Below are 16,033 nucleotides of genomic sequence, written 5' to 3' on the forward strand. Positions count from 1 at the left end.
TTAACGATTCCCAGGAGAGGATGGGACACTTACGAGACTGTGAAACGTTTCAGCTAAAAATGCTCTGTTGGTTTATACGGAGGGTCAGTACAAATGAATGTTGTGAATATAGAACCACACTTGAACCACAAAAATGGCTGCCACAGCTAGTATGCCAGTTAATTTGGATGATTTCCTGCTTGGCATAGAGGGGAGTGAGGAGACACTTTGTGGGAGGTGGCAATCGTGGCATCACTTAAGGGGTTCCATCAACAGTCGGCTTTCCAAGCCGTACTGGTCTGTAGGTTTTTTAAAACAGACTTTACTCCCATGGTCACCCACCGGCCAACTAGCACTGCCAACCGGAGAAAGCTTTAGCAGCTCTCAATGTGGCGAATGCTTTCAGAAAGCCACAGATTGTACCCCCAGTATTGCAAAATGAGTGTTTTTGTTTTTTTGTTCTAGAACCTTCTAAAATGGGTAAGTCAGTCTCGCTTGAAACTGAAAAAGAAATGTCCACCAAGTGGCGCCCTTTATCAGGACTATTGATATTGCTGGCCTGATTGGGCTTCCTGTACATCCACTGTCTGCCACAGAGCCAGGCAACATCCAATAGGAGAGGATCCCTTTCTCCATCCTCTGTATTGCATGTGCACACTGGAAGCCTGCAGTCATTGCCCCCATGGGGCAGAGCAAATATAGCTCTTACTCCTCCCTGTTCCAGTAAAGGGGAGTGCTCCGGGTAGAGGGGGCAGATATCTGACATGTTACGGCAGAAGGAGCATCTGGAAAAGTGGCCAGCTGCTTCTGGTCTATAGCAGAGCAGTGACTTTGCTCGCTTGCATAACAGAGGTTGCAGCCTACTGAAGGTCAGGTTCAAAGTGGTCTTGGACATTGCTCACGAAGCCCTGGGGGCATCAATGGCTGTCTCTGAAGAACAGATTTAAATCAGTGTCAGTCTCAATGGCTCACTCTCAGTCTTGCTGTTACCCACTGAGACGGTAGATAAGCAGACATTGCACATGGGCGCTATGTTCCCCCACATGACTCCAGGACATTGGCTGCTGATTATGGTCATGTTGGAAAGCACTGTATGGCCTGAACTCCAGTCTATGGGCAGTGACTATCACCAATGTGCAAATTTATCAAATGTTTTGTAAGGAGCTTATCCTTTCCTGAGACTTCATTCAGAGCAAATTATTCACCTGAGGGTTAGGCCCTGTTGGGTTCCCTTGTGCAGTGCCATAGCATTAGCACCTCCCGAAACATTGTTGTCTTGTGCTTTCCAAACAGCCTCTGTCCTCCTCGGCAGAAGTTCCAGCGAGGCGTTTAACTACCAACGAGGCACCGTTATCATGAGCTCACTCAAGTAGGTCTCAGAGGCACCAGAAGCTCAGCAGTCAAAGCACGTCACACATGTCAAAGCCCTACATTTCCCCTCAAAATGTAGGTCTTTCCATAATTGCATAAAGACTGAAGAGGCTTTGATGGTGTTATTCTCTCTCGCACTGTTCAGTGGATAAGGCGCCCTGGGCTGAATGGGATCTAGTCGGGTGCTTTAATTACTCTTGCTGCTCTCTACTTGGGTTTAATTTCTGCTCTCCATGTCAGTATTGTTCCTGTCCGTGTTTAACCGTCACAAGTCAATTTGCGGGGCAGCCAGTTGGAATTCTTTGTCTGGAAGCCTGAGGAGAGTGACGTAACTGGTAGAAACTCGTGACATTCATTTGAGAAAAGAATACATGGAATATGCTTCTTTGTCTGGGGATTGCCTCATTAAAGCCTATGCATGGCGCCCCTTACCTGGGAATACGTAGTGGAATGGAAACATGTTCGTCTGTCAAAGCGTCGGTGATTTGGGAGAGAAAGGGCCGGCTCGCGGTGGAATCCACTCCTCCTGCAGTCACACACCGAGCAGACAGGTTTCATTTTTTAAAACGTCCTTTTCATAACCGTGATTGAAAGCGCGCTGCGACACGTTCTTATCTTTACGCCGCCATGTGACACAAAGTTAAAATATCACTGTCCTTTCAGTGCTGGAGCCGGTGCTCTCTGCCGTAATTATTCACCTTGGCGCACTTCATTTCTCCCACTGTTGTCTGGGTGTCAGGATGCGCTGGCAGAATTAATATTTGCGCCCGAAAGGCTTTACCTTGTTATTATTTATTTTGAGAGCCGCTCCATAAAGGTCTAAATGTCATCATTATTCCAGAAGAAAACGGTATGGAAATCCAGACATCCATTGTGGGTCCAGTTATCGCTGGCACACAGATAACATGGACGGAATACCCAAACGCTGGGCCTCGACAGTCCGATAGCTTCGATCATATCTTATAAATGGCACCCATTTATGCAGTTTAGCCCTCTGCAGATATTAAATGCCATATTCGTGGCTCCAGATTTCTTCCCCATCACGCCCCGCATTAGCAGAAGAAGGTTATCTGCCGAAGACAACGCGGTCCCTCAGATAATTACGGACAGCGACGGCGACCGCTCCTCCAGAGCGATAGAGGGAGTGCGCTGCGGAATGTGGCAGCACCTTAACGCCGGTGTTTTAAAAGCCTAATTTCTGCATGCGCGATGTCCGTTATTAATCAGTGATGTCGGAGCTGAGAGCCCCTCACGGGGAAAGGGATGGGAGGTGAAATAAAACTGCAAGGGGACTGCATTCAGGTGACTGTCAGGCGGACGCTGCCGCTAAAAGATTTGGATCGCTCGCTCGCTTATCACGCCGCTGTTTGTTTGCCTTTCCGGGGTGCTGTTCGAGCCGCAGTTCACACCGGCTGTCCTCTTCTGCCAAATGGCCGTTTTAAATCACAGCCATGACGGTATCAGAGACGAGTGGTCACCCCTGAATCCCAGCCCAGTGGCACAGCACTTTCGTCTTGTCTATCACCCCATGATGCGTTTGCGGCAGATTTGTAAATGGCTTTTCTGTCCCAATAAAAGCAAGCACTCTCTTCTGAAAATGTACAAACATTACAAAATGTAAAAAAAAAGAGAGAAACGAGGATAATGAATGCAACAGATGAGAGAATTGATTCACTATATTGGAAGGACTTCAGTTAAACTTTCGTGTTAAATTTGCTCAGTTAATTCAGCGGATATGCAGAAATGATGAACAGTAGAGAAGACTGTTAAGACAATGGGTGCAGAGCCTGGCTCCCCTGATGAATTGAAGCCTCTGCTGGTATTTGAGTCACTCAAGGTGAGCTGGCTCCACGCTTTGCCACACACCTTTAAAGCCCACAGGCAAGTGCTATATCTTGGCGATCTGGCCTTGCTTGTTTCCATGACAATGGTCTGCAGCACTGCAGTGGGGCTCTCCTATGAGAACAGGAAGGGGGGGGGGGGCTCTCTCCCCTAAAACACCATTGTAGGACACAGAGGGACAAAGGAACCAGCCTCCTGCTTCTCTGGTACAGTACAAACAGCCACACACAATATACATTCAAGTACAAAAGTACAAAAGAAAATCAGTGAAAGAAATTGTGAGCGAGGGTGGTCGTGGGGTTTGTGTGCATGCGTCCTTGCTGCATGTGTGTGCACATGTTTGTGTGTGTGTGCGCAATTGTGCGTGTGTGTGTCTCTGTATGTCCTTGTGTGCATTTGCGTGTCTGTGTGTCCGTGCGCAATTATGCATGACTGTGTGTGTATCTGTGTGCCCGTGTGTGTGCCTTTGTGTGTGTATGTGTGTGCTTGCATGTGTGTCCATGTGTCCGTGTGCCCATGTGCATTTGCGTGTGTGTGTGTATGTGTGTGTGTGTGTGTGTGTGTGTGTGTGAGAGAGAGAGAGAGAGGTGACAGCAGCAAGGGGAGGGGGTGGTGGATGTGGAGGTGAGAAGACTCTAGCATGCTGTGTAGTAGCAGAAGCCCTGTCTCACACAGTTCACTAAGTGGGCGTTTAGTACTGCTGTAGCTGCCTTTCTACTGAGAACTTGCCAGTATTGCTACTTCCCCTGTGCCAAACATACAGGGAGGGGATAAAGTAAACAATGTGTTGGGGTAATTACATCTTTCGAAAAATGCAAAACTGGAAGTTTATAACATGGATAATATATTTCCGTGTGTGTAAAGTCACTGTGGGGTGGGCCGTGCGGTTGCCAGGAGACCGTCTGTCACTCCCCGTGCGCTTGTCTGTCTGTTTTGGATGACAGATGGGCCGGGCAGTGGGAGTGTGTCCTTCTGAGCCCAGGCGAGGCGGGGAGGCCCTTTCCACCCACTCTACATGATAATCTGACCATTAATAGCTTCCATTTAGTGTCCGCTGGGCCTGACACGTCTCAGGCCAGGCCGTGCGGCTCCTCCCCACGGTAACTGGCAAGCCTCTGTCACACTCCATTATGCCCCCAAGTTCACGCAGTCCTTCCCGTTTCGGCGTGAGCTGCCCTGTTTCAGTCATATCACACCCCTTCCCAGGAAAAACACATATTGCCAAGCACTTTCCCAGCAATTCCTCAGTCCTGGTGTGATCCTGTGTATCTACAGTGATCATTCTGAGCCATTGAACTGAAATGGATTGATAGCGTTTTGTAAAGGAATATTTCACAACGCATACGCTAATGCTTTATTTTGCAGCCCATTAATTATGTAGTACTACGTGAATGTGTTTACCTTACTAGGTAAATACCAGCTACTTATTTGGTAACTTTTTGAGTTTTAGAGGTAAGTACTATGAAACGGGTAAACATATTTACATTGTACTTTGTTTCATAGTACTTACCACTGAAATTAACATAGTTATCTAATAATTGCACAAGTAGCTTGTACTTGTACCGAGTAAATACTAGGTAACTAACTGGCTGGAAAATAAAGTGTTACTGAGTATGCATGCATGTATGAAATGCTTTGTAAGGAGCACAAAACACAAATAATTAAAAAGAAATATGAGAAACGTTTGAAACAAATTAATGAGAAACATTTAAGAATCTTATTTAGAACTGGAAAGAATTTTAACAATATCTTACTTGGTTCAGATTATAGACCGCTAAAAATGTTAGAATTTGTAATATCTGCCATCTTGAATAACTTATGCAAATGAGATTATTTACATAATTGTCAGAATGTATCTTTTCAAGTCCAGACCTCGTGATAATTGAGGTATGGACCTCTGAAATGATCTGGAAGCCCAAAGATGCGTTTCCGGTGGAACGCAACCTTAAACACTGCATGTACATGAGAGCGGCTTTGTTTTATGGCTCACATTAGACCATAGGGCCCACTGGCTGTGCCGGACGTTTCCCTGTGAGGGTAATTAGGGTAAAATAAGCGCTCGGTTTGGTTGACGGGCCTGCCGTCCGCACACGCGCTCCGCTCTCCCCGGCCCTGAACGGCACTGTAACACATTGGGGTTAGGTAGATGGAGTGATCTTATGCTGTTTCTATTTCTGATGCTGTGTTACAAGGTCTCGTGCAGTAGACAAACTGCACGCTTCCTCTACCTCTTACAGCACTCAGTTTAGGAACATGAATTCCCACATACCGTGTGTGTGTCCGTATGCTGTATATATACACGCACAGACGTTTATAGTATATAGACTGTATTTTATTTCGGAGCCAGCCGCGATGATTTAAACCAAGCGAGATGAATTATACATGGTGGCCTGCTGCAGCGTGCAGCAGAAGTTTTAACATTTAATGGCCACCGCTGGCTGGGCTGAGGGAGGGCGGCAGACAGAGCAGGGGATTATCTGCGTACGGACGCTGATCGGGAGCAGCACGGGGGCTGGTAGTGACGAGCACACGCGTGTGCACCGCCTGTGGAGCGCGGCCACGGGGGGAAAGGCACAGTCAAACGCACGCTACCGAACCCAATGTGACATTAAAAGCATTTTCACTGACGGGGGAGAAATCGTCAGTTCCTTTGTCGGCTGTGTGGAATCCGTCATTCCTTCATTACGGCAGTCTCGTTAGCTGCTCCGAAGCGCAGGCTCTCAATGTAAGGAGGCTTTTGACAGGCTGAGGTTTAAGTGTGCCCTTCCTAAACGCTCAGAACAAGGCTGCTCTTTCCCTCCCGTGGGTCGGTATGCATTTTAATTGCCCATAAAAATGTATCCTTTGCTGTATCGTAAACATATAAATAGGCGCGTGATTTAATATCGCGCTGTGTTTTCCCACATTGTGAGGTGGCGAGGCACATTTTTGTGTCGGTGGAATCATAAATATGACCCTGTTCACTTGTCCCCCCAGCATGCATTATTTTTTTATATTCAACCTGGGAGCTCAGGGGCTCCTGTATTAATATCGCGGCGCATCATTTCTGTGGGCTCCGTAAGGCCGGCTTCCGATTCATCAGAGATAAAATAGAGGAGTAGGTGTGTGCGTGTGTAGTGCGAACGAGGGGGTGGAGGGGGGAGAGAGAGAGAGAAAGTGCGAGAGAGAGAGAGGGGGGAGAGAGAGAGAGGAAGGGCTAGCAATGCTCAGTGAAGGGAGGAGGGGGAGGGAGAAGGAAAACAGAGCGCGCGCGAGAGCAAAAGCAGGATCCTCTTCTCGATGCACAAGCCTTCAGCGGACGCGTCTCTCGGAGAACAGCAGCTGGAACATGGTCTCAGTAAGAGGGGGCCGTCGTGTGGGGCGGAGGGGGGCGGTGGTGGGCTTAGTCTCCGCGGGTAAGCGCTGCGGTCAGCTCCCGCGGCGGTCCGTCCTGGGCTGGGGGCGGCGAGCTGGGGGTCCTGCCAGCCGGACCGGGTCCGCGGCTGCAGCGATCAGCGTGGCTAATGCAGACGGATCACAGGAGCGCTAACTCCGGCTCCAGCAGGGGGGCTGTGGCGGCTCGCTGCTCCCGCTCCGGAGCTCCCCGTCTCGGGACCGACGTTGCTGTGGTGAAGGTGGGATACCTGGACCCTCATTAACGCTCTCTCTCCCTCTCTCGCTGCGTTTTCTTAGGGGTGGTGCCGGCGAAGAAGAGCCCGAAGCTGGTGAGTACCGAAGTGCGCCGCTCTCTCCTCTCCTCCTCCTCCTCTTCTCCTCCTCCTCCTCCCTCGCTCCTGCGAGCGCTCTCTTAGCTCCCCGCCGCCAGCGGTTTAAAAGGCAGGAGTGTGTTCCCCTGGCTCGATGTGCCATTAAGGTGCAGGGCGCTGATCACCTGATGGAGGGGGCAGAGTGCAGGCGTGAGGGGACTCACCTCTGCTCTTTTCCAGCCTCCCCCATTGTACAGAGCCTTCTTAATGAGGGGCTGGGGAACAGACTGCCACAGCAGGCCAGGCCCAGGGCACCATGGGAAAAGCTTTTATGTCGGCCATACCGCACCTTCAGTGCCGGAATTCAATTGTGCAGCTTTTCGTTTAACTGACACTCTCTGCTGTTGTGACGTGCAGCTGATCCATTGTGATATATAGTGGATTCATTGTGATGTGCAGCTGATCCGTTTCAATATGTTGAAGATCCATTGCGATATGTAGCTGATTCATTGTAATATGTAGCTGACTCATTGTCTTATGTAGCTGATCCATTGTGATAGGTAGCCGATTCGCTTCATATGTAGCTGATGTATTGTGATATGTTGCTGATCCTTTGCAATGTGTAGCTGCTCCATTGCGATATGTAGCTGTTTGCCTCAATCGCATCTAGCCACAGTGAGGTTCTATTCAATTCATATTCAGTTCATATTTTCTCAGGTTTAAAGCTAGTTTTCTTTTTTATTATTCAAATCTGGTTGGAATCTGTGTGAAATTATTAGTTACATAAGGTGCTATGGTTTTTATTGTACAGTATATGGATGAAAACTGTGCTAACAAAGTGTCATTGGGCTCATTCTGGAGGATAGTTGTCCTCATAAGGTATTTGGCTGAGTAAAACAATCATCGGAGGTGCCATACTGTTTGTGTGTGTGTGTGTGCGCATGATTGTTCATGTCCATGTCCACATGTGTATGATTATTTTTAAACACACACGTCACTGTGCGTGTATGTATAACCTCTGTGTTGTTTTGTGTAAGAAAAGACAGGGTGGGTAGCGGGGTATAGTGCTGTGTAGGCTGGTGGAGAGATGGGGCTGAGTGTTTTTATAGTTCCTGTGCAGTATTCAGTATTGCCTGAGTGAAGTGTGGGAGCTTTGAGTGTCTGGCTTTGATGGGGGGGCGGGAGGTCTATGTGTGTCATATGAGTTAAAATAGCGTGTGCCTCTATTTACAGTAAGGCATGAAGGTGTATGGAGCATATATGACTGCTGTTGACAGAACTGATTATATGTCATAATGCGCACAGAATGTAAAAGTAGTGTGTGTTCGTTTGTCCATGTGTATATGTGTGTGTACATATGCTGTATCCACGTGTGTGTGTATCTGTATCCATTGCGTGTGTATGCGTGTGTATGTTTTGAGGTGGCAGTCCCAGCCTTTCAATTAGAGGGCGGTACAGCAGATTAGAATTCATAAGACTCAGAAACCCCATCTTCTTTACATCCTAAAGCATCTCCGCTCTCTTGCCTTTCCTCTCCTGCTCTATGTCTGTGACAGTGTTTAGCACATAGCTGGGGGTAATGGTCACAATGTCACATGACCATCTGGGGGTGAGGGGATTGGGGGGCTGAGTCTGCACCCGTGTCACGTTCTATTAAGTGTATGTGGCAAAGCTGGCTTTGTGCTCAGCACGGTTTCAGACATGTCAGCCCAGATGTAGCGGCGTGTCAGACTCCAGAATTCTGCCTTTGGTGAAACACACCCAATATGTGCTCAGAATCCCCTTTCGTATACATCGGAGAACAGGCTGCCTGCAAAAATATTCAATCCTGAGCTGAACAAAAAGAATAGAAAAAGAATACCTACTTTTTTATTAGAGTTTTTATTCTTTCTTTTAGAGCAAGACATGGTGAGGGATTTTAAATGGATCTGTTTAATTATGCTTTATGTGCACATGTAGAATACATTTCAAACTAAAACCAATGGCTTTGATTAAATATGAATCTGAAGGAATAAAATTAGATTCTTTGACACATAGGGACTTACTAAATCTCTACTTAGTAAACCATGGCTGTGTTTTGAAATACAAACTCATCTGATTGAAGTTTCCCAGCACTATTCACAACAAAGACAAGCAATAGCTTGTGTGTTGAAATGTCTTATGGCTTTTAGGGCATGGTTATTATTGTCATGAAAAACAATACAGGAAAAGTGGAAGGACTAAAAGGCTTTGGGATGCGTACGGCAACGCTGGCTGTCTGTGGGCTGGCATGTCTGGGCTTCTCTGCAGGCATACAGCCGAAGGGCTGCAGGTTTTAGAACAGCGAGGATGAAAAGACAACCACATTCGCCGATGACTGTGCCATTCTTTTCTCCCTCGTCCTTTCTCATACCCTCTCTCATTCCGCTCCCTGCATCCTCTCCCTCCCCCTGTCCTTGCAGCTTTCTCATATATCCCCTTCTCTCCTCTTCTATCTTTAACCCTATATCCTTATCTCTTCCCCCCTGACGCTCCTGGTTAATGTCACTCTCTCTTTCTCAAATTAAAATTCTAAATGCTCTATTGGCATCAATTACAGTTGTAGATTTGAATGGATAGAACCGTACGTGAATAGTCTCTCTCTCCTTCTGTCCTGGTTAATGTCTCTCCCCCTCTCCCTCTCCCTCACAGCAGCAGTTGGAGAGGAAGGACAGTCAGAGTAGCTCACAGCACAGCGTCTCCAGCCAGCGGAGCACGCGCATGGACTCACCCGTGCACGCGGTCCAGGCAGCGCCCATCGAGAGCGGCCCGCCCCCAGCCCCTGCCCTGCCACTGCCCAGTCTGCCGCCCCAGGAGCCCGGAGATGGCACCGCCCAGAAGAAGCCTGACCCCTTCAAAATCTGGGCCCAGTCCCGGAGCATGTATGAAAGTAGGCGTAAGTATAATGATTTGTGGTGAGGGCTGTTCCAGGCCTGTCCCTATCCTGTCGGGCTCACGCGGCACTTCCTGTTGGCTTCGCACTGTTTCTCGGGTGGGTTCCTACTGAGGCTGGGAGAGGATCTTCTGGAGATGCCACTGCCTGTCTACTTGGAGTTCATCTGTGTTACTCCCTTCCTTACTTTTTAAAAAGTTATCTCGTTTGAAACATTGCATTCACCGTGTTTGTGGAAGCGTTTGAGGAGGGCAGATTAAGAGCAGCTATGAGCTTCCTGTATCAGAGTGTCCATGAGCTTCCTATATCAGAGCGGCTATGAGCTTCCTGTACCAGGGAGAGCCATGAGCTTCCTGTACCAGAATGGCTATGAACTTTCTGTACCAGAGCAGCTATGAGCTTCCTGGACCGCTCAGTTGCATTTCTGTATAAAAGTGGGGTGTCATGCCTGCCATGTTCTGGCACCACTTTTCCTCTTCACTACCTTTTTACCATCCTGGAAATACCCAAGTCAGCAGTCATCTGGAACCTATCCTGCAGTACACTTCCGAACCGTTACAAACTTTGCAGTTATTAATTTGCTGACATGCCAGACTGAGCTTTAATGGGGAAATACAGAGATTCCTATAGCTCGTCCGGCATGCTGCAGCAGAACCAGAGTTCCTAATCAACAGTTTTTTGTACTGAGGTGGAAGAATAGATTTTTGGTTGAAGGCAAGGAGTTGGTTGGAATGAATCCCCCTGGAAGCCCATCATAAACGCTCTCCTTCATTATTCAGCATCCTGAAAGGGAGAGGAACTCGAGCCATATTCTGTCCTGCTCACTGCAGACGGCTCAGTTCAGGGATGTAACAGGAGTAGTTAGATGTCGAGCGGAGTGAAATAAAGGCTGCTCTGGTCTGATATTATATATCTCTTGTTGCATGGTCACATAATTACCAGCGACTGCCTTGACCCGGTGGCCTGCTTTAGTGAGCCTGGGGGATGCCTGCCACAGCCTTGCTCCAGACGCACCACTCAGTCACCCTGCCACTCCTGGAAAAGGGATGGAGCTGTAACCCGCTGAAAGACAAGTCGTGTCGGCTGTCCCTGTGGCGGCCATTTTGTCTGTCGCCAGGGAAGCGCACAGGCCACTGCCTCCCCATGATTGGTTGACCGCCAGCTCTGGCTCCCTGCGCTGAGCCGGTCGTGCCATTAGTCCCTGACCTCCCACAGTGTGCTGGGCCAGAGCCTGTGAGTGACAGCCGAGGTCAGCGTGCTGTGTGCAGGCTGTTGATTCGCTCAGCAGACTGCAGCCCGAGCTGTTGCCCCTGTCCACCTTCCTGCCCTCCCCTCAGCGGGTTCACAACGGAGGAGCGTGTGCGTGTGAATGCAAACTCTGCAGCCTTCCAACAGAGACATCAGTGTATCTGGGATTCACCTGGATAGAGGATGGATTAAAAAAATGGATTTTTGTATTTTGAGCTCCATGAGAGCACAACAATGACAAAGGACATTACCACTGGGGCTTCTTTCATTGCTGGTACAGGTGATGGCATGAGCACAATCTGTGGCTTGAAGGTTGAAGCGGGGACTTTCCCTTCTCGTGTTCCTTCGGGCGTTTGGGCACTGTTTCCTGTGACCCTGAAGTGCAGTGACATTTATCTGCGGCTGTTCTCAGCCACAAGGGCACCCGGCCAGGCTGAGCCAGCCTCAGTGGCTAAATACATTTGCAGGAATAGGAGGTCATTGATTTCCAGTGAAGGAGCCCTGCAAAATTCACTGGAGAATTTAGGAGTTTTGCCCCCAATCTAAATTTGGATGTACAGCATTACTGGAAGAGGCTTGAAGATCATAGCTGAATATTTGCATAACTTAGTGGTTATTATCATTTTGCTTAAAATGTAATTATCGTGATGCGATTATCTTTCTTGCTAACACACTTCACATGAAAGTGTCTTCGGTCGCAGTTCCTTTAGGAAGGGTAGAAATAACTGAGAGTTTTTTCAGCAATAGTTTAGAAGAGCAAGTTTAGAAGAGCCTGGTCCCCTGCATGCAAGCTTATGTCTCGGGTGCAAATCTTCATTTTCTCAAGTTCGTAGTTGCAAGTCTTCCACTCCAGTTCGTCATTTTTGAAAGGGTAAAAAAAAATATATACAATTGCTTTCCATTGTTCCTGGCAATGATACCATCGACAACAGCCCAGCTGTCACCATAGAGCTGTCTCTTCTGCACAATCACGCAGCATGCAGCCATTTCTGTCAGCCTGCTTATCGGACCAGGGTAGAAATCCATTAGTGTGCTCGCAGTCAAACGTATGGATCCACCCCTGATGTGCAAACTCAGCGTATTAAACAAAGCGGTCTCTGCTTGGAAGATGTGTTTCTGGAGAGTCCGGTCAATAAGACCAGACCAGTAGGGCTCAAAGTCCAAAGCTGACTGCAGGTCCTTATGACCCTGTGTATACTCTCCTAAATTGTGTGTTGGCAGTCCATTAATTCTAGTTCAATAGGAAATGTGTCATTATCCCAACCTTCCTCATTTTGGAATAGATCTTTGAGGCATAGTGCTTAAAAGTCAATTGGTCTTGGAAAGTTCTAAGTAAGATTGAAACTTTGACTGAATGTTATTGGAGCACTGTACAGCAGTTCCCCCCTCTGTTACTTGTATTTAATGTTCGTTGGTTCATGAATTCTTTTTAGATGCTAATGTGTAGCACATAATGGTTCAATTTTTACCTGCAAAGATGTTTCTGTGGACCAAAAATATTTGTTTTATATATTCAATTGGACCCCTAACCCTTAATTGTGTCTCAGTATTTCCTTTGTCTCACAATATTAGGTTATGTTTTCCTTATTCCTTCTTTATCATCATCATCTCTCTTTCTCTCTCCTGCTCCAATATGTGGCTTAATAAGATGGTGGGAGAGAAGAACAGAGGTAGTAAAGGCATAGGAATGCAGAACGCATTAGCATAGCCTGCACACGTAGCATGAGGCTGATTAGAGCCCCAGGTGCAGCCCTTGGCTATATGACGTCATTAGCCCCAACCCTATCGGAAACACATGCACACCCTCCCCCTACAACCGGTTCCAGCTGCTCCTGCATGCGAAAAACGTATACTTCAGAGTACAGTGCATTAACGCAAGGCTGTGGAGAAGACTACTGGGACAGATGTATTGATTACAGCGAGTGCATCTGTTTTTCAGTGCCCGATTATCAGGAGCAGGACATCTTCCTCTGGAGAAAGGACACAGGGTTCGGGTTCCGAATACTGGGAGGAAATGAGCCCGGGGAACCGGTGAGTGTGGGCTCTCCCCGTCTCTTTAGTTTACAGCCGGATCTGCGGCAGCCATCTTGATATGTCCAGATATGTCCTGACAGTCTCCCTGTGGACACGCTCATGACTCAGACGTGGATTTAATCAATGTTTTTGTTTAACTGTGACTTCACAAACACACTATGGTGAGTCCAACAATCACCAAAGTTATCATTAGACCAGCCTTTACGTGTAAGTCAGTTTTAAGGACAAATGCAGAGTCGGCCATTTTAATATTTGCAGAATGTTTCTAAACCACATTCAAAAGTTTAAAAATGTAAAAAAATTCTAAATCAAAGAATTTTAATTGAAACGAGAGAGCATTCCGTAATGAGTTCTGTGGGTGCCGGAGAATACGAGCAGTCAATAATAAATTCCTCATTAATCTACCCATCAGTATGGAGGTGGCTGCTACAGCTTGCATTTAGTACACAGCATCTGGCTGAATGTTGTGCTGCATATCACTGGAGGGTAACCAGGATTATGAGGCACACATAACGAAAACTACTTCTGTCTGCGTGGTGGCAACCATGATGTATTATTTGTTACATTATGTTATACCATATATGCTCCCAAACTCCCACCACTTGGTCAATGCAGTTTAAAACATGAAGAATCTACAATGTGATCCTCCAGCCAAACACCACTGTCCCTCCCATGAAAGTTGGTAGTACTTTCAAATGGATTTATACAGCTGCTGGAGAAAGAAAATAATCATCCCCCTGGGTTTTAATTTGTTGGGGAAAAATAACAAGATGGAGGAGACGGGGAGTAGGGGAGCGGGACGGATGAGGATAGACTCTGGAGCCGAGCAGTGTTTTGTCGGAGTCCGTCCCGCGGTTGAAACGGTCCGTTTGTCTCGCCCGGCCAGATCTACATCGGCCACATCGTGAAGTACGGGGCGGCGGACGAGGACGGCCGGCTGCGGTCGGGAGATGAGCTGATCTGCGTGGACGGCACCGCGGTGGTGGGCAAGTCCCACCAGCTGGTGGTCCAACTGATGCAGCAGGCTGCCAAACAGGGACACGTCAACCTGACGGTCCGCCGCAAGACTGGATACGGAGGTAAGGCAGCGGAGCGAACCTGCGTGACCCTTATGGCACTCCCAGATGGCAGTCCATCGTCACTACCGTGAAATCCCAAGAGCACCTTTTCATTTTAAGTTCCTATTAAAACCCTACTAAATTTTCTCAACTCCTTGGGATTTGGGTGGTATTGGGCTCGGGTCTAAAAGGGTTAATGCAGAAACAAGGAGAGAGGTGTTAACTTTTAATGTGATGGTGTTTTAAATTCTAATTAGTTCAAATGAGGTGGCTATTTAAAGCTAAGTACCTACAGGTCTCTGAATAATTACAATATAAATGAAATGAGAGCTCAAATGAGGGAGTGCAATACACAGGAACAAAACAAACAGGTGTGTGATAATACCACCTATGCACATTCTTCATGTTTATCCTTATGACTTCCTGGACCTTCAGGTTTGATATTTCTCACCCTTTGGCAGAGCGGTGAAAAAATTGGATAGTTGTTTTGCCCTTCAGAAAGATAGATTTGAGCCATAAATGTGATTGAGGGTGAGCCAGGTTTCCAAGGTCAGGTATTGATGAGCAGGTCCGCACGCACACGGATGAAGTGCTCTGATGAATTTGAGGGCATGAATCAAAGCATCCTGGGCCATAAAGCTGTCTGTTGACTTGTGAAAATTATACCACCCTCTGGACAAATACTGTCATTTTAAGTACCAGCTTGATAAAAATATTCACCCAGGAATATTTTACAAACTTTATGTATGTAAGAGCTGACCCTCTTCTAATTGATCAATGTCACATGATATATGAATCAATAAAAAATGCAATAGACCCAAGAGAATTATAGCCCAATTAAATAATTGCCTTTGTGCTTCTCGATCCCCTCAGGCAAACATTCTCTTGCAATGTATGCGTGTGTTAAAATGGTGTACTTCTTCAGCTTGTGGTGTGTGCGGCAGGCAGTGTTTCCTGCAGTGCTGTATGGTTAGCGTGTGTTTGAAAAAAGGATTTTTTTATACTGAAGGTAATATTTCCATCCATTTGAAATAGGGTATAAAAGTATATCATTTATATGGGAAATGTAATACAATGCATATTTCAGTGAAACCATGTCAGCACTGTGCACTGTGCAACACCGGTTTTACCCAATGGCTCTGAGTCTCATGCATGGTCCTCCCCTTCCTGTTGCTAAGGGTCCAATGGCTGCATCCAGAATGAACACTGGTCACTGCTGGCACGAGTTAAGCCAAGCTAAGTTATGACCCAAGCAACTAGGAGGGTGGTGTTCAAACCAAAGTGGAGAAAGACTTAGCAGAATGAAGTTAAAAATCAGTGTATATATTTACTGTTTTCTTAACACAAAGTCACATCAACTAGCTGCCGTCATCAGCTCATACTGTGCTTACAGTGGCAGTGTTCTATGAAGAAGTAATATCTCATACTTGTAACTGATATACTAAAGCTGGCGTATGTACACCTGATGACAGTAGAGATATGTGTGTGCAGTGTGCAGTGTGTAGTGTGTGTGTGTCTCATTGACGCCCCTCCCTCCCGTGGCTCAGGGTCTAAGTCTGACGGCGATGTGCCGCCCTCCCCGGCCTCGTCACACCACAGCAGCACCCAGGCGCCGTCTCTGACGGAGGAGAAGCGCACGCCGCAGGGCAGCCAGAACTCGCTCAACACCGTCAGCTCGGGCAGCGGCAGCACCAGCGGCATCGGCAGCGGGGGAGGGGGGGGCAGCGGGAGCGCGGTGCTCAGCACCGCCGTGCAGCCCTACGACGTGGAGATCCGCCGCGGAGAGAACGAGGGCTTCGGCTTCGTCATCGTCTCCTCCGTCTCCCGGCCCGAGGCGGGGACCACCTTCGGTACGCACCGCCCTGACCACGTACGCACACACATACACATACACGCACGTACGC

General features: G+C 47.7%; 1 protein-coding gene across 14 annotated transcripts in view; it reads left to right on the plus strand.

Annotated features, from left to right (window-relative positions):
• magi1b (membrane associated guanylate kinase, WW and PDZ domain containing 1b) overlaps window positions 1-16,033 on the plus strand; it is a 128,874-nt gene that overhangs the window by 101,225 nt on the left and 11,616 nt on the right. For 11 of the 14 annotated variants that reach the window (XM_061218645.1, XM_061218654.1, XM_061218652.1 and 8 more), the window contains 5 exons: window positions 6,865-6,896; window positions 9,549-9,792; window positions 12,977-13,068; window positions 13,958-14,150; window positions 15,677-15,979. In XM_061218645.1, the coding sequence (XP_061074629.1) occupies window positions 6,865-6,896; window positions 9,549-9,792; window positions 12,977-13,068; window positions 13,958-14,150; window positions 15,677-15,979 (864 nt within the window). The remainder of the gene's footprint in view (window positions 1-6,864; window positions 6,897-9,548; window positions 9,793-12,976; window positions 13,069-13,957; window positions 14,151-15,676; window positions 15,980-16,033) is intronic. The other 3 variants (XM_061218649.1, XM_061218657.1, XM_061218651.1) reach the window with 2 other exon arrangements.

The sequence above is a fragment of the Conger conger genome, chromosome 14 (genome assembly GCF_963514075.1).
Source record: "Conger conger chromosome 14, fConCon1.1, whole genome shotgun sequence".
NCBI classification, from domain to species: domain Eukaryota; kingdom Metazoa; phylum Chordata; class Actinopteri; order Anguilliformes; family Congridae; genus Conger; species Conger conger.